Source organism: Propithecus coquereli, unplaced genomic scaffold (genome assembly GCF_000956105.1).
Source record: "Propithecus coquereli isolate 6110/MARCELLA unplaced genomic scaffold, Pcoq_1.0 Scaffold28, whole genome shotgun sequence".
Lineage (NCBI taxonomy): Eukaryota > Metazoa > Chordata > Mammalia > Primates > Indriidae > Propithecus > Propithecus coquereli.
Window position 1 is genome coordinate 14,240,230 of NW_012148396.1, and position 24,837 is coordinate 14,265,066.

A 24,837-nucleotide genomic window follows, 5' to 3' on the forward strand; every position below is an offset into this window, starting at 1 on the left:
TTTAAGTATATTTTAAGAGTTTTAAAAATGCAATCCTCACTCTTGATGACTATAGAAAGTGCTATAGGAAATGTTTAATTACTTAAAATATTATCGCAAAAATCTCAACTATTTAAAAAATAGTGAATAAAAATCAAAACCATTACCCAAACATGTTATACATCAAATGTTATCACCTCATCTCTGTGAGGTGATATATTGGGAAATCTTATATATTTATCATTGAGAGGTTTTGCTTTTGCCACTCTAGAGAGCCAGATCCAGCCTAAAAGTTGTTACTTATTTTAATGATCACTTTGAATCTTACTAAACATTCTGGGTAGTTTTCTTAACTTTTGTTTGTATGATAGGGAATATAAATAGTTGTTCAATTTTGATATTGTTTCAATTTAAAATAGAAAAAATAAAGCTTCTGAATGTATTTAATGGAAAAGTATCATGGCATTGCAAGGAACTGCTCACAACAAGAACACCAGGTCACTGTCAATTGCTTATTGGTATTATTTAAAATAACCAGCATTTTCCTGCTAACACACACCCACAATATAGAAACAAGTTAGATATCAAACTGATATAGAAACAACTATCCTCCATAACTCCAAATTATCAATACATGTTTTCTTAAAACAATGTTATTATTCTCATTTATAAAAAGTGAATCCTCTACATATGAATTACTACTACACTTGCAAATTGGTTAAAAAATTTATAACTCGAAGCACCGTTTTATATTTTGGGATTCCAAGTTATTTTTTATTTGACAAAACTCTCTATGGAGCATTGTCATTTATGAATGCAATAGCTTCCTAACTGATTTATCTACTTCTAGTCATTTTTTTTACTAGACAATTTTAAAGAGCAGTTTTAGGTTCACAGAGAAATGGAGCAGAAAATACACAGAATTCCCGTATTCCTCTTCCCAGTCCTCTGCCACAGCCTTCTCCACTATCAACGTAAACACCAGAGTGGTACTTTTGTTACAGTCAATGAACTTACATTGACACATCGTGTCGCCCAAAGTCCATGGTTTACATTAGGGTTCACTCTTGGTGTTGCACATTTTATGAGTTTGGACAAATGTATAATGACATGTATTCACCATTGTGGTATCATACACAATATTTTCACTGCCCTAAAAATCCTCTGTGTTCCACCTGTTCATCCCTCTCTCCCCTTCCCAATGCCTGGCAAACACTGATCTTTTTACTGATTCCATAGTTTTGCCTTTTCCAGAATATCAAATAGTTGGAATCATATAGTATGTAGCCATTTCAGATTAAATTGTTTACTTACTAATATGTACTTAAGGTTTCTCTTTGTTTTTTCATGGCTTGAAAAGCCATTTCCTTTTAGTGCTGAATAATATCCCATTGTCTGGATGTACCACAAGTTTGTTTATCCATTCACCTACTGAAGGACTTCTGGTTGCTTTCCAAATTTGGCAATTATGAATAAAACTGCTATAAACACCTGTATGCAGGTTTTTGTGTGAACATAAGTTTTCAATTCATTTGAGTAATTACCAAGGAGTGTGAATTCTGGATTTTTAGTTCGTTTAATCCTGTAGAAACTACCAAACTGTCTTCCAGAGTGGCTGTACCATTTTGCATTGCCACCAGCAATAAATGAAAGTTTCTGTTGCTCCACATCCTCGCCTGCATTGGATGTCAGCGTTTTGGATTTTGGCCATTCTGTTAGGTGTCTAGTGGTCAATATACAATTTTGCTCTTATAAAATCTCTTGGATATTGTTGCCAAACATAATTTTGGTTACATTGTTCCCTGATTGTCAGATGTAATCGCTTTTATTTGCCTACATGTTAAAAATGCCACTTTCTGACGGCATACATGAGGCTTTCCACTGCCTGGCTTCTATATTCACTCTGCCTATCTGCTCACACCACATCGTTCCAGAGACTTGAAACAGATGTTGTTGATCTCTCAAACCATTTTTCCTGCCATACTAGACTTCTTCCTAGTACTTTATGCTAATTTCCAACTATTAATAATTCCAGAAAGACATTAATTGATATTAAGGTTTTAGAGTAGTGTTTTCCTGAATGATGTGAGTTCTTTTTAAGAATTTAAATAATTTTATTTCTATAAAAATCTTTTTAAAACAATGCTTGCAAGAACTTTTCTTTCTGGCAGTATTGGAAGTCCATGTGCAGAAACTCTCCTCCTGGAGTTGAACTCTTAAAAGGCTCTGTCTACTATTTAAACAGCTTTAAATCACGACGGAATGAGGGAAACTTAGAGGAAAAAACAAGGGTTCTAGCAGGAACCCTGTATCGCTGTGCGGCGGGGTGGGGGAGGCCTGCCAGTTCGCTGGCCTGGAACTGAGCTTTCATGAGCCCCACGCATGTGAGGAGTAGCAGCAGAATTGAAATAATCACAATTCATTGTAGGTTCAGAGAAAGATCTATGATGTCCAGTGAAAAAAGCCACAAAAACTTTTGCCTGAAATTGCATCAGATTTGTTTGTCATGTTCCATACACAATTTTAAAGAAAGCCAGTAAAATTAATTAAATTCTTACAAGTGAAACGTAAGTACTTGTGATTAATTCTTTTAAAGTGAACCATCATAAATTCATTCAACAGAAATATTTCCATATTGGCTTTTACTTAAAAACTTCATAAATAAGCAAATAAATTTGATATTTGTTATTTCCTTTTACATGTACTCTTGTGCTTAGCAGTAGACGTGGTCTTTAAGAATTTGTAAATGATTACTTGTTAGCTATGATACCAATCATAAATACAATATTGGAAGTTAAAATACTATAAAAAATTATATCATCCTACAGTGGTTCAAGGAGATAAATATACATATAATTTTTTTTAATTATATCTTTCTATTTAGAAGACAAATCTTTCTATTTAGAAGACAATGCTAAATACAAAAATACTGCACAGGAATTTTGTATAGTCCCAAATAGTATGCATAGCTCATTAGCATAAGGGTCTTTGGGAAGTCAACTGTTCATCAATTTCTGAATCCCTTAATATAATATAATATGAATGGTTAAGTTGCTCATAGCTTTATTAAAGTCACCTATTTTGTAACATGGGTTCTATGTAACAAGGTCTAGAGTGGAAACACCCAGATGGCCAATACCAACACCATTATCAGTTTTCTCTGCTTGGACAGTGACACTGTAATCAAACACAGGACTGTGTGCCAGAAGGCTAGACAGCCCTTACACAGCATTCATGCCCCGAGACGGTGCTTGTACTCACAGCTGGAGAATATCAGCGGGCAGGAGTGCTCGTCCATGGGGAAGTTGTGCAGCTGCAGCTGGCACTCTGCGTTGATGGTGAGCCTGCGGAAGAGCCATGCATCACTCTTGAGGTCGGCAACAACACAGCACCATCCCTGGGCAAGGCCAGGGGGACAGTTAAGTTCCCACGGTGCAGGGAGAGGGAGGGCAGCTCCCATCACTCAGGGTCCAGCACATACAACTCACTCTTGGCAATGACACTGTTCCTTTGGTGAGACCGTTTGGTTGCTTTCCTACAGTGTTATTTTGTTTTGCTTTTAACTATCAGTAGCAGAGGGAATTCCAGTTAGTAAAATTCCAATTGTGTTTAGAAATACAAGCCAAGTCAGAGAGGAGGCAAAACCAACTGTTGTTTTCAATCCATTTAAATTAGATCCTTCCTCCACTTGGAAACTTAGGATTTGTCTAAATAGGCAGTATGCCAAATTAATCCACTTGTAAAGGGGGATTTCCTATTTGGACAACTTCCCGCTATTTCACAAGGCAAGTGGTGACTTGCGAAGTGGAACACTGCACTCTTACAGAGCAGACAGTCCTGTATTTCAGAGTCTCTGTGAAGGACCCCAGGGCCGGCATGTCTCCATTCTGGTTCGCTGAGGCTCAATTTCATTTCAGAGTCTCATTCGTATTGCTTTAAGGTTGAGGAGGACACATCTTTTACAAACTCTAGCTCTCTCGCCTTATTTCATCAGCACAGTGCCCTGTCGTGCCTTTTTGTTGTGGTTGTTGTTTCCTGCCTGGCAAAATTATTATTTCCCTGAAATCTTAAAATTCTCTAATCTGGCCTGGCATGGTGGCTCATGTCCATAATTTCAGCACTTTGGGAGGCAGAAGCGGGAGGATTGCTCGAGGCCAGGAGTTTGATAACAGCAACATGGCAAGATCCTATGTCTATAAAAAAAATTTAAAAATTAGCTGGGCGGGGTGGCGCATGTCTATAGTCCCAGCTACTCAGGAGGCTGAGGCAGGAGAATCACTTGAGCCCAGGAGTTCCAGAATGTAGTGAGCTATGATCAGTCATGCCCTTGTACTGCAGCCTGGGCTACAGAGCAAGACCCTGTCTTTAAAAAAACAAAAACAAAAACAAAGAAAAAAACACAACCAAAAAAAACCCCTTTAATTTTTTGCTCATTTTCATGTTCATCGATGCGTATATTTGTGCTACGGACACTTGTTTAACATTAGGAGTCACAGATTTCTCCTCATGGGCACAGTCATTTGTAGTTAAAAGCTCATGGTGCTGGGGGCGGGGGAAGGGAAAGCGCCCAGGGCCCCAGAGGAAAGGGCACGTGAAGGTACTCAGGGTACTCGCAGTGGTGTCCCCCGAGGCTGGGGAAGCAGGCACAGGGTCAGAGGAAGGAGAGCGTCACATCCTCCTGAGCCAACTGATTTGGAAACGCCTTTAGACCTGATAGGCAGGTGGCTCGGAGAGTCTGGAGTCCAGAGGGACAAGGGACGTGCGGGGTTGGAATAGGCGTGTGGGAATCCTCAGCATGGACGTGGCTTAAACTCATGGGAACGGGCGAGCTACGGCAGCGGGAGCTGTAAAGCGAGTAAAGCCATGGGGGCCATGCGCTGAGGGGAAAGAGCAGGAGGGAGCCCCGTGCCTGGGGGCAGCGGGTGACTTAGAACAGAGGCTGTGAGCGCCCCGGCTTCTGCCATCCCGGGAGGCGGGAACGCAGCGCCTTGTGGGGCTCCCCCGCACTGGGAGGACACCCCAGGGCTGCTGTCCCATCCGAGGTGGGGCTGGCAGCGGGCTGGCCCAGGCGCGTCACTGCTGTGTGTTCACTTGGACTCAGCATCCTGGCGCAGAGACCTTGGAGAGAGGAGTTCCCCGTGGACAACGAATCAGTGCACGAATCTGAAGCTCAGTTTCCCTCACCTCGCCCGATTGCTGCAGGGGCCAGGGCCGCTCTGCCACCAGGGAGACCCACTACGGGGTAGCAGCCACGCCCATGAGGGATGCACTGGGGACGCCCACTTTTTCTTTGTGGTCTCCCAATTTGGCTCTAACTGCACTAGTTAATTAGTACTCCAAGACAGCTATATTTTCCTAGCTGAATGGTTTAAATATATTAATGATAATTTTCACAGCCCACTTCCAGCAGCAATGAATTCTGATGAAGAAATGAATTTATATTCTCTGTAGGTCATACGTATACCTTTATTTTTACACATGTGACATTAGGACAAAGTCCTTGAGGATGCTGCAGTGCACTAAACATGAGAAGCAATGGAACTTAGAGATGAAATAGGGTCTCATCCCTATAATGATTTAAACTAAGGATCCAAAATTAGAACACAAGGAGTGCTTGCTTCAGCTGCATATACATGAAATTAGACCATAAGGAATTAAAGATCCACACAGCATCTTACCTTAAAGTGTAAAGGATTTTCCCATCATTCCAGATCCTGAGGAGCTGGTTGGGTGTGGTAATCCAGTGAGCCTCTGCGGTTTTGGAGTTGCGGAAGATCGTGTCTGGAATCCATATCAACCCCACCATGTTGCTGTTCAGTGTAAGAATTTTCATCGTGCTGTTGAATCGAAGGCGACTGTCTGTCCAGGTCTGAGCAAAAAATATATCAATTTGGTATTCCTGAAATAGAGCAAAAGGAAAAACAAGGCAGTTTTATTAATAACTTTTCTGTATATTTTGTTTTCTTTGTCAAACCATTTGTTTTCCTTCTATTTTAACATTCTGACCACTGGAATTCTCTTTCTCAAGTGCCCGGCTCATCATGGTAAGCATTCAACAAACAATAACCAATATTAGTCAATGGCATAATAACATTGTGACATAATGCTCAATGAATCTTAAATTGCAATAAATATATGAAGTATGGTGCGGGGCTGAGAGAGGTGGTAGAATATGTTTCAGAGTGTGGCGGCAGACCCTATGTTCACAAGTTCAAGCTTTGGCAGGTAGCGTGAGCTTTTGAAGCCCTTGTTCTCTAATCTGTAAAATGGGGGAAATAATAGTGTCCACCCCCTAAAGGTGTTGTAAAGATAAAAGGAAATAATTAAATGAGAAACCCTTAGTGCCTGGCATAGAGCAAATGATCCATACATATTAGCTCATATAATCATCGTTATTATATTTTTTTACTTAAGAGTCTTCTCAGACAACACAACAAAAACAAAAAGAAAAGTAAGAAACAAACTACAAGGAAGAACTGTGGAGAGGATAGCCTCTCAAAGCAAATGATGATTCCAACAGTAGGCTGCCAGGGTTCAGATTTCAGAGGCAAAGGCCCAGCCTTGGAAGCCATTCCGGTGCTCGCAGTGCCGAGCGAGTAAGACTTTGCTGAGACCACCAGATAATTAGGCTAGGGCTGATACCACCAGGGGACCCAGAGAACAATCTCCAGACCAGGCCACCCCAGAGTCCACTCCCCTAATTACAGTAAAGAATTATCATCAGGTCCACAGTAAGAAGGACATAGAAGCTGATTGTTAGAGATTTTTATATCTTTCATAGTTTTTGTTGTATATTAGCTATTATAAATATATTACTTTTATAGAGTATGAGTTCATTAATTCTCAACAAATCCCATATTTATCCTTTCCATTGAGTTTCTAGTTAAAGAAACTCCTTATGATAAGTAATTCAAATGACAGTTTATAATTCAACTGGTCTTTCATGAACTAATCTGTTCGTTCATCATTTCTTTGCTGCACTGACTGTGCTAGGCCCTGCCAACCATGGAAGACCCAGCACTGTGCCAACAGGAATACCCTTTTCCCTCCTAGGGCTCATAGTGTATTCAGAGAAGACAGGCTTTAAAAACATAATCTGATGGTCATATACACTATGCAGAAAAATAAGGCTGATATATCAGTGAGGCTTCTAGTTCTAGAAGAAACAAATCTCTCCAAGCATCCAACTTAGGAGGAATTACGGAACAGGGCGATGCCTTGCACAAGCATTTTAGCAGCTGGGGAGCAAATGGCAGGGAAGCAGCAGCTGGGAGCAGGTTCTCAAGGAAGGTTCCCTAGAAGCTGTGTGATATCTCAGCAACCAGAGGGTCCCTCTGAAGTCCATCTGTCTGCTAAATATGCCTCTGGAATTAATGGCCTCACCCTCTCTCCTGACTCCCAAAATGTGTACACATGTGTTTCATTGACAGACTCTGAACCCAGAGCCACACAGAGAAAGTATGTGTGTGTGTGCGTGTGTGTGTGTGCATGTGTGTGTGTTGTTTTCTGTTGTATAAACTAGCAGGTACTGAGTGATACAAAAATGGGGTTCAAAGAATGCTGGAACAAAACTAGAAACAGGTAGCACTGCCTTAGGGGTCAAGAATGTAGGACTGGAGGCTGGAAGCCCAGTGCCACGCATGGGTGGCCACACTGATGTGTGTAATAAGGCAGAACATATGTGTAATGCACATGTAGCTTTTTGGGCAGAGGTTGGAAAAGAAATGTTAATTAGCATGTGTTGACTGCTATTGACTTTGCTTGGTAAGTTATCACAAGAAGGAAATTATCTCTGAAGGAACAGGGCAGTTTGGAAGCAGTTACACAAAAGAAAAGACAGATAAAGCAAACTTGGTCTGGTGAGGCTTCCAGAGGCAAACGCTTCTCAGCCCCATCACTAAAGCAGAAGGTGCGAATGGCCTTGAGTATCAGAAGCCTGTTGAAACAGCTTTGCAGAAATAATCAAACCCGTTATCAAAGCCTCTCAATGGATTAGCTTGTCACCCTGTAAAATCTTTAATTATGTGACCATGGCTCAAGGAAAAGAGACCAAAGAGTAGTCTTCCACTGAGGCTGGTAGGGTCAAGTGGCCTGTATGCAAGTGAAGAGAGAAAGGGTAAGAATGAAACCAGGGTGGGGAGAGGCATCGGCCTGCAAAAGCAAGTGCACAGAGTAAATCTCAGAATCCTGTTGAGAAAAGGTCTGTGGCTGTGCACACATGAAACTGGCTTTGCAGGCATGAAGCTGGCTAAGTTTTAAGAGAGTTCTGCCAAAGGAAGCACAAGTCACTATGTAGTCACAATCCACCTCCTTGGGTGTGACTGAGCAAGTGGGCCACAGCAGCTGAAATCTAGGTGTTAGATTTCACGACAAGTGAAAGAAAGAACCCGAGTGCAGAAGCCTCTATCCTCACCCTGTGTACAACTTGTGTGACATCCTTTACCTTCCTTAGCCTCAGTTTCCTCACATGTAAAATGGGAGTGTTAGGTTAGATTAAATGTAAGGACTCTTCCAACTCTAAAATTTTATGCTTCTGTATCCCTGCCTAGAGTTAGCCTTTCCTGGTTGAAATTAATTGTCCATTTTGTCCATTTCTGTGTCTTACTTTTCCAAGAAGTATGTAATAGAATTACTTCCTCATATGTCCCATCTCCTGCTAGTGCAAAGAACTTTGATAGCTTGAATTCTGGATGAAGTGTTCAGAATGGTTCATTCAGAATGAACCATCCATTGAGGCTTGTAGAGCAAGGTATGAGTCCCACCCCCCTACTGCTTTCCTGTAGCAGAAGGGAGCACCCTACGATGTTCTGGGGGGCAGGGCCATGCTCTTCTTGACTCTGAAATTCTGTCACAAACTCCAGTTTAAGAGGGTGTGAGACTGTGTATGGTGTGGCTGTTGTATTGTGTCTACATTTGGCTAAATGTTGGAGAAACACTTCCCACCCACAGAGAAATATTTTTATTTCTCTCATAAACTTTCTTTGTAATTGCATTAATCATCCTTCTTTTCTACAAAAGAAAAAATCTTAAGATGTCTATCTAAAAAAATTTTATGTAATTTATTAATAGTTATGAAATGAATGTATCTGAAATACTATTGATAATAAATGTGACTGGTAAAAATTGCATAGAATTCCTCCATTTTAAATAGTCATGTTGGTGGAGAGCCTACATTCATAATTTGTTTTAGTAACTGGAGTGCTTAATGACTCCTGAATAAGCCATGAATTACTGGGGCATGCGGAGCATTTTGACAAAACAGAAGAAAAATTATGCTTCTTAATAATATCCATCTGCAACTTCTAAAAAATTTAAAAATGATTTCCTTACACTTTTCTCCCTTCCTTTACCAAAGAAGAGGGCCCAGTTAAAAAAAAAAGATTAATAAAGCACAGACACTTTGAGATTCTGGGTGTAGGAGACATTTGCTCCTGGGGGACAGAGCCTCTCTCCGGCATGTGGCCTCAGTCCATTAGCACTCTGCCTGGCACGAGCTGGATAAACACATCAGAAAAGAAGCCGCCGGCAGTTTTCTTTATAAAATGGTAGTAACAGACCCATGCCAATTATAGGTTGTTCAGATTTCTTACCTTAAAATGAATAATATGTAGTTATTAGAATAAAATCATTTTTATTTCTTCCTTTTCAGGTATAGAGGCATCCCTCCCTCCCTCCGTCCCTTCCTTCCTTTTCTTTCTTTCATATTATTTCCTCAAATTTGTCCTGGGAAACATGGCTTTGACAATCTGCCTCCAGTTTTTCCCAGGGACCCCTTTAGCCCTGCCTCGGGGACTACGTCCCCCTGAGGTCCAACCCTTTGTGCCGGAACATTCTCATACCCCTCCCCTTATTGGGAGTCCTTGCCCATGCCATGGTCTGCGCTGTGGGCGCTGGGCTGCTCCCTTGAGGTTCTGTGCTCGGTCTAGGTAAAGACCAATACCATGAGCCGCCCTCAGGAGCTTGGGCCCAGAGGACAGGTGTCAGGCGGTGTCTGGAGGGCAGGCACCTGGAGACCACGAGCTCCCTCCAGCCAGAGAGCTTTGGCAGGCTGTGCCCTCCATCTGACCCTCAGACCACCAGGCAGAAGGCAAAAGGAGAAAGGGTAAGTTTCCCCTCACCCCCGATGCTTTCTCAGTGCAAAGAACACCTTCACACTGATATATTAAATATATAAATATGGATATACATAAGCATATGTTTAAATAGATAGATAGAAACAGACTACCAGGGTGGAGTGCAGACTGCCTGGATTGCTGGGCGGGTTCTCAGGCAGTCCCCTATGTCCTCGCTGGCTGCTAACCCTTAACCGGAGGTTTTGCCCTTCACCATTTGCACCCCTGGCACAGGGGTGGGGATTTTCAGAGTGGACTTCACAGCCTCTTGGACCTGCCTCAACCCTGGCAAAAGTATCAGAGAAGGCCCAGAATGGCTTTAAATATTAAAGTTTTGAGAGATGTACACCTTCAATTTCTGGGTTTCGTACTTTCTATAAGAAGATTCCGCAAGAGACTTTCTTACTTTTTAACATAAAATCACTTTCTTGTCATAGTACGTAAATTTCTTCTCAAAGAATTGTCTACCATTTTCTTAACATATTTTCATTTCAGATAAAAACCTTTTTTAATGTTATTATTTTTAACAAAATACGAGTTTTGGAAAGTTCTAGGAAGCAAACTATCAGTAGCAAATGACTTTCACATTTTCTTCTCTCTTGTCAGAGCACTGGATGCCACTCATTTCCCAACAGTCACCAGCTTTCCTCGGGAAGGGCTTTTTCCCAGAGCTCTGTTGTCGAGACAGGGATAACTTCCAACTGCAGAAAGTGAAGTTGGCTTCTACTTACGTCGGGACAGTCCCGATACATTCCCGTGACTCGGGTGGGGGCGGCCCCATGAGCTAAGGGAAGGACAGGGAGGACATCTGTTTCTTGGGTAGAGCAAAACCCTCCAAAATAATTAGATCCCTAAGCTGACTTTAAAACAGTGCAGTGAGGCCCAATCAGGAGCCACAGCAGAGTATAAAATCATGAACCGGAGGTAAGGAGGGAGGCCTGTGTTCTGGTCTCTGATTCTCGGTGGCTGTGAACATGTCACCACCTGCTCTGTGCCCAATGTCCCTGCTGGTAAATAAGGCAACCCCAATACCCCCACCACGGTGTTAGTCAAAAGTGACCCGTGTTGATGGAGAGTGAGCTCCATCGAACTAATGCACTTCTGCTTATTACAAATTACTAGTTGTCAGTCCGTGCTCCAAATAATTGATACATCTCACTTTACTGAATGTTCACAGCAATAATAGCATCCCCGTTTTACGGATGGGAACTAAGAAGAGTCATCCACTTAATCAGTGATGGGTGACTAAGGTCCACTGGAGCCCACGTTAGTTTCAATTTTTTTTCAGCTTTATTGAGGCATAATTGACAAATGAAAATTGTCTATGTTCAAGGTGTACAGTGTGATAATTTGATATTTGTGTACATTGTGAAATTATTACCATGATCAAGCTAATTAACACATCCACCACCTCAGTTACCATTTTTTGATTGTTTTGATGGTGAGAACTTTTAAGATCTACTCTCTTCACAACATGGTATTTTTAACTGTAGTCACCCATGCTATACATTAGGTCTACAAAACTAATTAATCTTCCAACTGCAAGTTCTTACCCTTTGAGCAACAGCTCCCCATCTCCTCCACTCCCCAGCCCCTGGTAACCACTCTCTACTCTCTGTTTCAAATATTTTTTAACAACCGTGTTTGGCAATACTGGGAAGCTCGCCTTGGATCCTCAGACCCACGGACAAGAGGTGAGAGGCAGGACGTGGGAGCCTTGCCCTGTGGCACTAGCCCCATTTCTGGAGTTGCTATCACAGCATCCATAGCTAGATAGATTGTGAAGAGGATACATTATAAATGTCTGAAATCCCTGCAGGGAAAGTAACCTTAAACAAATTGAGTCAAAATCTGCCTTGACAATCTGCAGCATTTAGGGGACCTGATCAGTGTTAGGGATGAATTGGAATTTCTCAACAACATCAGAAGCTTTTATAGCTGCTGGGACCCAAGCTGCTTCTTAGTGATTCAGAGCATCACATGATGTCCCAAGGTAGCGACCCAAGAAGGGGGTGAGACTCACAGAATCTTTCAGCCTTTCCCAGCAGAGTACACATGTCACCTGAGGGACTGTTAGTTCTAAAGATGAGGTTAAAGAGGTAAACTTCCCCTTTGGGACATCGTTTTATATAAGGTCCTATAAAGGTAACAGTAGAAGAAGGAAAAAAAGTAACAGGACTTTCCTGTGCATGAAGAAAACTATTCTAATTCCGTATTGGGTTATATTTTAATATTTAAAGACAAGTTTCCAGGAAATCCCAGCTTTGAGTTTCTTTTCAGAATGCTCAGAAATACTTACTGCCACCCAAAAGGGAATCATAAAAACTTCAGACTGTCAAACTGTTTACTGATACTTTGTAAAGGTAGCTGTATCAAGTGCTTTACAGAAGCACAGTTTTAATTGTATGTTATTTGGGTATTTCAGCCTTGAAGAACTGGCATGGGTTCTTTCTCCTATAAGCAATGGTAAAAAAAAAAAAAAAATCAGGATTCCAAACTTGGTACTGTTTCATTTTTTTAACATGGCTAGTGTTAAATGTATTGCAAGATTTGTTAATGGTGCTAGATTTAAATTGCTTGAGCAAAGGATGTGGAGAAGTGTTTTGATTCCTTTCTTGCTCACAGTGTCTAAATCAGGAAAATGATGCCTTATCTAGAATCGCTTGAGAAGACTTCTCAATCACTTTTCTTTTTTTAGCTCAAAATATGTTTGACTTTTCCATGAGAAAATGACTTAAATTTATATTAAATGCTTTGTTTTACAACTGACCCCAGCATCAAAGTGGTCACAGTTAGTGCTCATTCCCAAAGTTCATTGCCAAATCACATTTTAACTTCAGACTGAAATATCCCTTCTTAAAAGATTTAGGCTGAACATAGCAGGTCCTTAGCCTTGCCTTGTGACACATGCTAGTTCTCCAAAGAACTTTGGTGAGTGAGGTCTCTCAAATAGAAAGCATCTCTGCAGGGAGCCTAGCTGTGTCTGGCCAGTGAAGAAGAAACTGAGATGAAGAGAAACAGCGGCCAGCAAGGAAATGGCCACAGCAGATTCCCAGGCTTGCATGCTAGGAGGTCACTACGCGAATTGGTGAATACAAACAGCATTTGCCTGAGTTAGTCCTCAAGAGGAGAAATGTCGACATCACCTCCAGATCAGAGAGGCAATTAGAATTGGAGGGGAGTATTGATTCTCTGCACACCCTGTGGAAGACAGGACATGCTCGGGAGGCCACAGTGAAGCAGAGGGGTGAGGGTTAAGATGCAGGGCTAAGAGCACAGGGCATAGAAAGGATGTGAGCTGGAGCTTACAGAAAGGAAGAGAGGCGGGAATGTACAAGGACGGACCTGGAAAATAATCGTAACAATGGAGGGGGGCTCCAAAATGCACCAGGGTTTAGAACCTCTAATCTAGAAAGATTAAAATAAATAAACCAAAGCAGTGGAAACTTTATAAACTCAGGAATCAGGGTTAGAAGAAGAGAGAAGGGTTTTTCTATATACACAGTACTTCATGACATTGCAAGAAGACTTTGTTAACCCTCTTCTAGCTAAAATTTTCAGATTCCCCACAATATTTATGAAGGCCTTTCATAATAATTTGGAAACTGCATTGAAAAAAAAGAGTATATCAAAATTCACCACTTTCTCACATAAACCAATAGAGATTAAAAGCACCATTTTGTGAAACTACACTCTTAATTTGAAAGCTGTGGTCTTGATGGAAATGGAGTGTCATGCTGGAAGCTCAGTCCACCCAAAATTAACTGAATTCCTCATCATTCAGGGGAATTTCTCTCACATAAATAATGTACGTAAGTTAAAAACACAGAGTGTAACATTGGACCGCAAGCTTAGACATTTTAAGGCATGAGCAGTTCACATTTATTGGGCACTTACTATGTGCCAGGTGGCATAATTATTTGATAAGTATAACTTCTTTAATCTGACCAATGACCACGACTTCCCAATTTTCTATCCAAGGATGGTGTCAATGAAGAAATGAGCTTTCTTTTTAACTAGAAGACAGTTTAGCTGTTTTAACATTTTTTTTTTATGTTTGTTGAAAATACCATTTAATTAGAAAGCAGAATAAGGGAATGTAATTTACAAATATAATGGAAGGAAAATATTATTCAAAGTTGTCAAGGTGCATTAGACAAACACTTTCAAAAAGAACTCATTGCAGGTTATGTTTAGGAATGCTCCGTCTACAAAAATCAGAAAACAGACATTTTCACAGATGTGAATTGAGCTACAAAAGTAGAAATGGCCATTGAAAATAGAAGTCCAATGAACTGTATACTTGTATAGGCTAATTGTAGACTTCATAGGAAATCATCACAAAAATCTAAGAACTTTTTATTTACTTGCAAAGTGTTAACATTTGTGCAATGAATGCATCTTAGAAAAATGGCAAATATTACCAAAATTATTATAAAGTGTAAGATTTCATAAGATAAAAGAATTAATGTGCATAAAAGTAATGTCACTAATATCTGTCGCTGTACAAGGAAGAATGCCTTTGAGGAGAATGCTTAGCGTTCGGGTTCCAATTTGCCAATTACCCAAACCAAGACTGTAACACTAGTAATAATAGGGATGTGTGTGTATAATAGATTTTTCTGAAGTGTCTCCAAGCACACTAGTATAGTTGAGCCAAGTCCTCCTACTGCAATAGTTACATATACTTGAAAGATAAGACATTTTAAAAACCGCAATTGGTCTTCCATGTCTGTAGCTCTGTATTTAATATGTATATTTTGACCTGTTCAGAAGTGTTCTGGCTTCTCTGATTGCAGAAGATATTGCATTATTTAATTTGTGATTTACCTAGACACTCCAAAGTAAGTACTTGGTACAATTTTGAAATAGTTCATTAAAAGAAAGTTTTCTATTGCATTCTAATCTGTTATCAGTTACAGATGTTACATATAATTTCGCCCACTCTGTAGTTTGCTTTTTCCCCTCTTAACTCTTTTTTTGATAAAAAAAAATTTCTGATTTTAATAAAGTCAAATTTATCACTTATTCATTTTATGGGTAGTGCTTTTGTAAAAATTTTGTTTTATTGTGGTAAGAACACTTAACATGAGATCTTCCCTGTTAACAAATTTTTAAGTGAACAGTAGAATATTGTTAAACATAGGGACAATGTTTTATAGCAGATCTCTAGAACTTACTTATCTTGCATAACTGAGACCTTCTGCCCTTTGATTAGAAATTCTCCATTTTTCCCTCCCTGCAACCCCTGGCAACAACCATTTTACTGTCTGATTCTATGAGTTTGATTATTTTAGATACCTCATATAAGTGAAATCATGCTTTGATTGTCCTGTGACTGCATTATTTCACTTAGCATTCGTTTTTAAGGTTTACCCACACTGTCACATATTATAAGATTTCCTTCCTTTTTAAAGGCTGAGTAAATATTCTATTATATGTATATACCATGTTTTCTTTATCTAGTCACCTGAGGGTGGATATTTAGGTTGTTTCCATATCTTGGATATCCATAGTGCTTCAAAACACTGGAATGCTAAGATCTCTTTGAGATCCTGATTTTAATTCTTTTGGGTAAATAACCAAAAGTAGAATTGCTGGATCAAGGGGTAGTTCTATTTTTAATTTTTGGAAGAATTTCCATACTGTTTTCCATAGTGGGTGTATCATTTTGCATTTCTACCAACAGTGTACAAGGGTTCCAGTTTCTCCACATCCTTGCCAACCCTTCCAGAATTCTGCTTTTTTGATAATGGTCATTCTAACAGGTAGGAGGTAAAAGTTCCTTGTGGTTGATTTGCATTTTCCTAATGATTAGTGAAGTTGAACCTCTTTTCATATATCTGTAGGCTACTCGTATGTCTTCTTCAGAAAAATCTAATCAAGGGTTCAGCCCATTTTGAAATCAGTTCGTTAGTATTTTGGCTGATAAAGTTGTAGGACTTCATTATAGATCACCTTTTCACTCTGGAGATTGTTTCCTTTGCAGAAGCTTTTTAGTTTGATGTAATCCCACCTGTGTACTCTGACTTTTAATTGTTTGAGTCTTTTCTTTTTATCTTAGTTGGTCTAGCTAAAGGTTTGACCACTTTTATCTTTTCAAAAAACCAACTCTTCATTTTGCTGATTTTATCTATTATTCTCCTATTCTCTATTTTATTTATCCTCTAATCTTCATTTCCTTCCTTCTGCCATCTCTGGGCCTTATTTGTTCTTCTTTTTCTAGTTCTTTGAGGTGTGAAGTTAGGTTGCTTATTTCAGACCTTTCGTCTTTTTTAATGTAGGTATTTATTACTATAAAATTCCCTCTCATAGAACTGCTTTTGCTGCATTGCCTAAGTTGTGATTTGTTATGTTTATGTTTTCATTTTTGTCTCAAGATATTTTCTAATTTACTTTAGTTATCTTCTTTGACCTATTGGTTGTTCAAAAGTGTGTTATTTAATTTTAAGATATTTATGAATTTTCTAGTTTTCCTTCTGCTATTGATTTCTAGTTTCATTGTGGTTGGAAAATATACTTGGTATGATTTCAATCTTTGTAAGTTTGTTAAGGCTTACTTTATGACCTAACATGTGATCTGTCTTGAAGAATGTTTTATTTACACTTGAGAAGAATGTCTATTCTGCTGCTGTTGGGTAAAATGTTCTGAGTATGTGTGTTAGGTCCATTTGGTCTATAGAGTTGATCAATTCTACTATTCCTTTGTTGATTTTCAGTCTGGTTGTTCTACTCATTATTTTTAATATGTGGGTTACTAAAGTCTTCTACTATTATTGTGTTGCTGTCTTTATCTCTCTTCAGTTCTGTCAATGTTTCCTTCATATATTTAGGTGCTCTGATGTATGGTGCATACATACTTATAATTATATATTTCTGGTGTATTGACCCTTTTATCATTACATAATGTCCTTCTTTGTGTCATGTGACAGTTTTTGACTTAAAGTTAATTTTGTTTGTTATAAATACAGCTACTTCCACTCTCTTTTGGTTACCATTTGCATGAAATAAGTTTTTCCATCCTTCATTTTCAGCTTATATCTGTCTTTAATATAAAGTGTGTTCAGTACATCCATTTATATTGTGCATCCATTAACATATTTTTAGTTAGTTATTTTAATACTTTTAATAAACTTTTACACTAGAATTAAAAGTGATTTACTCACCCCATTACAGTAATACAGTATTATATATGTGTCTATGTATTTACCTTTACTAATGAGTTTTTTACTTCCTAATGCTATAATATTGTTTAGCATTCTTTGGCTTCATCTTAAAAGGCTCCCTTTAGAATTTCTGGCAAGGCAGGTCTGGTGTTGATTAACTCCTTCAGCTTTTGTTTGGGAAAATCTTCACCTCTCCTTCATTATTAAAGGACAGTTTTGCCAGGTATAGTATCCTTGGTTGGAAGATTTTTTTTTCTTTTAGTTGTTTGAGTATATCATCCTACTCCTTTCTGGCCAATAAAGTTTCTGCTGAAAATCCACTGATGGTTTTATGAGGGCACCCTTGTATGTGACAACTTTCTTTTCTCTGTTTTTCAAAAATCTCTCTTTGTCTTTGACTTGACAATTTGATTAGAATGTATCTCATTATGCATTTCTATGGATTCCTTTTATTTAGTGTTGTTTGGGCTTCCTGGATCTAGATGACCATTTACTTCTGCAGATTTAGATAATTTTTAACCCTGATTTCTTTGAATATGCTTTCTGGTCCTTTCTATCTCTCTCTTCTTCTAGGATTCCCATTATGCATGATCTGCTTGATGATGTCTTATATGTCCCAGAAGCTTTCTTCATTTCTTTCCACTATTTTTTCTTTTTGCTTCTTTGACTGAATAATTTCCAGTGAACTGTCTTTGTATTCATTGGTCCTTTCTTCTGCTTGACCTTGTCTGCTGTTGAAACCCTCGAGTGAATTTTTCAGCTCAGTTATTATATTCTCCAGCTTCACAATTTCTATTTCATACTTTATAGATATAGAAAATTCTATCTCTGTTGAAATTCTCACTTTATTCATGCATTGTTCTCCTGACCTTGGTGAACATCTTTATAATGGTTATTTTAAATTTTCTTCCAGGTAAATCACACACCTCCATTTCATTAGGGTCAGTTTCTGGGGATTTATCTTGTTCTGTTGTTTGGGACATATTGCTCTGTTTCTTCATTTTCCTTTACTCTCTGTGTTACTGTCTGCACATTAGACAAAAAATCTCTCTCTCAATATTCATAGACTGGCCTCATATAGAAGACCGTTATCAGCCTGGCCAGAGATTTTGGGGGCCTGTGCAACCTTTGTGCTGGTCAAATCTATTTTCTTGGTTCTAAACAGCCCCCAGGTGTTTGGAGTATAGAGTGATCTATCAGTACTCTGGTATCAGTGCTCTGATAACAACCAAGACACAAGTCAGTTCCTCAGGCAGCCCCCAGAGAAGCTGGATCATTGGATTCCCTATCTGACTCTTACTCTCCTCAGGGAGAAACTGAGATTCCCCCACCCCCATTCAGTCTACATTGAGCTGGAGGAAGGGGCTATGGTGACTAGCTTCATACTAGATCAAACTGTCCTCTCTCTGTTCTCACTGACTCAAAGGTGGCTAGATTATGCAGGTTCATCAGTACTCTGAGAATGGCTAGACAGAAGCCAGTCCTCAGGGTATCTCTCATAAAAGTTGCCATTGTGGATGCACAGTCCACCTTTTTCCCTTCCCCGGGAGAAGCTGGGAGCTTCTCCCAATAATACTGTGCCAAGGGTAGGGATTATGGCAAGAAGGTGTCTCAAATTTCCCTACTGATTTTGATGTGGTTAGTTTGGTACTCACTCAAGCTGCAGGAGCCTCTTAACTATTTTCTGAATTCTGGATTTCACAGGTAATTTGTTCATGCATTGTTGTCGAATTGGTGAGTTCATGGGGCAGGGGTGAGGAAGGAGTGTCCAGGGCTTCCTATTCTACCATATTGCTCAGGAAAGACTCATAAAGAGTGCTTTTAAAGTCCTATTAAATTCTTTCTATCTCTGAAGTCAGGGAGATATCCCCATTTATTTATGTTCAGAAGTTTTATTGTTTTGCCTTTCGTATTTAAATCCATAATCCACCAAAATTGGGTATTGTGTGTAGTAGAGGTCAAGTTTTTTTTCTTCTCATATGGGTGGCCAACTACTCCAACAGTACTGATTGAGAGGACTATGTTTCCTCCCTGCTCAGTATGCCATGCTTGTCATAAATGTAATGTTCATGTATGCTTTGCCTTTTTATAGACTCTGTAATCAATTCCACTGAATTATTAGTGTACCTGTGTTCCAATCCTAATCATTGTAGCTTTCTAATAAATACTGAGAGCCAGTGGAGCAAGTCCTTCAAACTTGTTCTTTTTATTAAGAATACTGGCTATTTCTGGTCTTGTGCATATTAATACAGATTTAAAAATAAGCTTGCAAATTTTCACAGAAAACAAAAACCCCTTAAATTTTGATAGGAATTGCATTGACTCTGCAAATCAATTTATGAATATTTGTCTTATTTCCAATATGGAGTCTTTCAATTCATGAACATAGAATATATTGACCTTTTTTTAGATTTCTTTTAATTTCTCTCAGTAGTGGTTTATGCATCTTTTCTTAGGTTTTTCTTAGGAATTTGATATTTTTTATGCACTGAAAATAGTGTCTTTTACATTATACAGTTCCCATTGATCTATCATGCTATTCCATGAATTTTAAACACATGTATATATTTGTGTAACTATCAACATAATCAAGACACAAAACTTCTATCACCCCAAAAAACTCCCTTCTGCTATCCTTTTTTAGTCATCCCCTTCCCCACCCATAACTATTGGCAACCACTGATCAGTTCTCTGTCCTTGTAATTTTGTGTGTTTTTAATTTTTTTAGAATATCATATAATTGGAATCATACAGTATGTAATCTTTTGAATCTGGCTTCTTTCACTTAGCACAATGCCTTTGGGATTTGTAGAAGTTGTTGCATGTATTAAAAGTTCATTACTTTTTATAAATATTATTCCATTGTAGAGATGTACCACAGTTTGTTTATCCATTAATCAATCGAAGGGCATTTGGGTGGTATCCAGTTTTTAGCAATTATGAATACAGCTGCTGTAAATATTAATGTGCAGGTTTTTATGTAGACATAAATTTTCATCTTTCTAACATGAATATCCAGAAGGGGACCATTGGGTCATATTTTAGAATATATTTAAATAAGAAACTGCCAAACTATTTCCCAAAGTAGTTGTATAATTTTGCATTTTAACCAGCAATTTACAAAAGTTCAAGTTACTCCACATCTTTTGCTGTTCTTGCTGTAGTATTTTTTATTTTAACTATTCTATAGTTAAAATAAGTGGGTAGTAGTATCTCATCATGATTTTAATTTGCATTTCCCTGATATCTAAGGATGTTGATCATCTTTTAACGTGCCTATTTGTTATCCTTATTTCCTCTTTGGTGAAGTGTCTGCTCGTGTCTTTTGTCGATTTTTATGTTTAAAGTATTTATGTCAAGGTTCATTTTTTTTTTACACATGGATGTCTAGTTGTTCTTTTTCAAAATTGTTTTGCATGTTCTAATACCACTGCCTTTCCAAACAAATTGTAGAATATATTGTCCATATCTACAAAAAATTCTGCTAGGATTTGAATTGATTTTTATTAAATCTGTATGTTAATTTGTGGAGAATTTACATGTTGAGTCCTCTATTCTATGAACATAGTATGACTATTTCTTTATGTTTTGATTTTTTTCATCAGAGTTTTTAGTTTTTTATAAACTCACATTGTACACATTTTGTTACATTTATACCTAAATATTTCAATTTTGGAAATATTTTAAATGATGTTTTAAAAATTTTCTGTTTTCCAATGTACATTTCAACTGTATAGAAATACATTTGATTAATGTGTGCTGGTCTTGTATCCTATGATTTTCTAACTTCACTTATTAGTTTAGAAGACTTTTTGTAGATTTCTTATGATTTTTATGTAGACTATCCTGTCTCCTGCAAATGGAGTTGTTTTATTTCTTCCTTTCCAATTTGCATACTTTATATTTTTTTCTGGCCTTTTTCACTGACCAGAACTTCAACTAAGATGTTTAATAGAGTATTCAAAGTGTGTTGCTAAGCCTAAGAGAAAAGCATTCATTGTTGTACAATTAAGTATATTCTTAGCTATAGGACTTTCCTATATGTCATTTTTTGGGCTGAGGAAGTTCCCTTCTACCCTAGTTTGTTTTTGTCAAATGATTTTCCTGCATAAACTGCTATGACCACATCATTTTACTTTTTTAGATTGTTATATGGTCCATTACTTTGAAGAATTTTTCAGCTCCATTATAATCTTATGGGACCACTGTCATATATAAGGTCCACTGTTGACAGAAACATTGTTATATGGTGCATGACTATATTTACAGAGTTTGTTATATTAACTGTCTTATCTATAATTTTTGATTCTTTTTATTTTTTTGTAATATTTGTTCCAAAAGCCTTCACAGCCATGGGGCTAGATCTCTCATCTCAAGCAAAATTTTTGTATTTCGTCCAGACTTTATGGTGACCTTTTGTGGGTATCTTGCCCTGATCGTCCTCGTTCACCACTGTCAGAAGCGGAAGCTCAGCTCATGCTTTGGAATTGGTTACAGAAATTAGAGTTGGGGTCTAACAAGGCTCAGAATGTAAAGACAACTAATAATGTTTTAGATCAATTAAAGAGAATAGAGACACATAAGCCATCCCTCTGCTAACGCATCCCAAGTTGGAGTATAATTGTAATATTAAGAAATGGAAAAGAAGATAAAATAATCAAAATTAATTTAAAACTTATTCTGTCCCACATTTGGGTAAAAAGTGACTGAACAGTGACTTTTGATGGGTCTCTCTCCAGGAGCACTTTGCTTTCAGATTGGTTCTAGAAAATCTTCTTTCTTTCACCGTAAATGTAACTCTTTTTACTCCCAGAATTTTCTCAACGTTGGGTGAGCTGATGCCCTAGAATCTGGACGGCCCTACCTGTTTCCTCTTTCAGGACAGCACCTGGCCAGATGGTTTCCATCTTTGAGCAGCCATTCTGAACCTACTGGGTTCTGGTTAGGGCACACTGAAGGTGTGTCTTCTCCATTCTGGAACAACTACTGTCGCACCTTTTCTTCTTACAAACAACCAGATTGGGGTATAGGAGGGCTGGAAGAGCGGTTGGCAAATTGGGGATCATTTATGAAAGATTTTACAGACCAGAGTAAGAAGTAAGAAAGGTCACTGAAAAGAACATGCCCTGTATTTGCAGAAGTAGTTCTCAGAATGACCTTGGGGCTTGTGGAAACATGTACCACTGTACCCCACCTCCAGTGTGTTTGATATGACAGTCTCCCAGGCAACGCCGATAATGCTGGGTGGAAAGACAGCCCCTTGAGAACTGCTGCATTAGAACAGCTGAACAGGAAATTATGTCGGTGGACAATTGTTTTAGACAGGGTAACGGACAGAGAGGGCAGGGCTCTGGGTTCTGTCCTGACCTGCTACTCTCTGGCCACATGATACTTACAAGACAGTCCTCTTCCTTTTTACGGGAATGCTCTTCCCCCTATAATACTGGTATTGACTAACACTCTCAAATGCAGCATACTCAATGATGCCAGCCCTGATACTCTATTTTGAATTGCAACCCCACCCTCCCGGCCTAAATCCTGCTTACTTCGTTTTATTTTATAGCACCTTTCACACAAAAACACCCCACACACTTTTCTTTTTGATTATCTTTACTTTTTAGTGTTTGTGTTAAGAATGTAGCTCTATGGAGACAGGGATTCCTGTCTGTTCAGATCACCGATGTGTACTTTCCAAGTACTGAAAATAGTATCTGGCAATAGTAGATGCTCAATAAATATGCACACCAGGGAATACCTTTTAATACTTCCTTTGGAAATTGAGCATGCATAATGCCTACAGTGCCTTCCAGCTCCCCAATCTTACTCTCTGATTAGTGTTCTCGCTCCATTCCCTCCAGCGTTTACTCCCAATAAACACACTGCTCCATCGATTATATATACATTTTTTCATCAGATCTTTGTTACGTAATGTTGCAATTCTATTTAGATTCCCTCCAGGCATTCTAAATCTAATTCTATTTACATCACTTTTTCAATGTCTATTTATTCTACATGTCACACTCATCCACCTGACACCATCTTTGGTAGAAATAAGGGAATTTCCTCTAGACTTTGCAGCAAATAAATGGCAATATTAGTAGCAGTCGGTAATCTCTTAGCTTCCAAAAGTGTCAGTCATCCAAATTCACAGCATCACTGAACCTTAGAGGCATTTTCAATGAATGCATTTTCCATGTTTTCTGCTTAAACCATTAGTTCAGGATCAGGGTTTTCTATTTATATACTTCGATAATATTATTAATATACATGATATATATATATTAATATATATAACATTAGGTAGAGAAAAGTGTAGTCTACTCACAGTCAGTAGATCTCCCTGTTGCTATGGAAATAGCCCTGATTTCTTTTCCCTTTGTCCCTTGTCTGAAAGCACTTCTGTTTGCTGCTGTGATAGAAATAGTCTGCATCCTGGTAGCTATAGTAACAACTTGGGAAAAGTTGCTTTTCACATTGTTGCTTCTCTCCCATCTCTGCATGCCTGGACACAGTCTTCATTTCAGCTAATTTATGTGATTGATCATTTAGGAAACAATTACAGTCACATAACCTGATCTTTGTGTGAAAATGTCTCCATGACATTGGAACTATCAGTTTCACAGGGAGGCACCACCACACCCTTTCTTTCTCTCTCACATACATCTGATTCATAGCCAAATTTATTAAGCATACAAAACAGAAAAACACCAGGCTCTTTGCTCTATTGGAGGGCTGGTCCAACAGTACATATGTGCATAGTCAAACAACGTGATTTCACAATTTCAACTCTGCCACTGATCGTAAATTTGTTTGTTCTTTAATTCACTTTAAAAGACATCAGTGATTTTGACAAAATTTGAAATAATAACTAGAAAAAGATAAGGTATTCATTTTCTGTAAAATGTTTTCATTAAATAGGAAACTTCTGGAATGGACTGCAAAACTCAGGTTTAATCTTGAAATTAAATGGAAACTAGTGTTTTAAAATAAGCACATTTGCTGCCATGTTGATGGATTTCGCTGGAACTCAATTTCATGGGGACAGATCATAGATGGGAATGATTTTAATGATTAATGTTTAGCATAAAAGCTAAGGCTAAGCTAATATTTCATCCAAGCACAGCACAGATATTAGGACGCAAAGTGTTAGATTCATAACAACCTACAGTGAATTTAAAATATTAACAACATCCTTAAAATATAAGTGATATCTAAAATTACATAGAACGTCATATTTATCCTAGAATCTGAAGCCATTAACCATTGATCTACTTTCGTAAGAATGGGTGATGTCTAACTTGAGAAAAATTAGTTACGGTATGTTGTTGAACATGTTGGGAATGTTTTAGTACAAACAGCTTGGCAAAGAATAAAGAATATAAATATATGTGTGTGTGTGTATATACACACACCATGTATAACGTTCTCTGTGAATATTATTCTTTTTATAATTACTGAATGAAATGTTACAAGGAAATAAAAGAGCTTCTGCTATTATTGGGGCACTTATAATTCATTATACAATTCAACAAACTCTAAATGCATTTTCTACACTTTATTATTTATTTTCCTAACACTTT

General features: G+C 38.3%; 1 protein-coding gene across 1 annotated transcript in view; it reads right to left on the reverse strand.

Moving 5' to 3' along the window:
* The window catches only part of GABRG3 (gamma-aminobutyric acid (GABA) A receptor, gamma 3), a 498,853-nt gene that overhangs the window by 200,039 nt on the left and 273,977 nt on the right, over positions 1-24,837 (reverse strand). Inside the window, exons 4-5 of the mRNA XM_012647993.1 lie at positions 5,658-5,878; positions 3,241-3,323 (exon numbers count right to left, since the gene is read on the reverse strand). Of these exons, the coding sequence (XP_012503447.1) occupies positions 3,241-3,323; positions 5,658-5,878 (304 nt within the window). The remainder of the gene's footprint in view (positions 1-3,240; positions 3,324-5,657; positions 5,879-24,837) is intronic.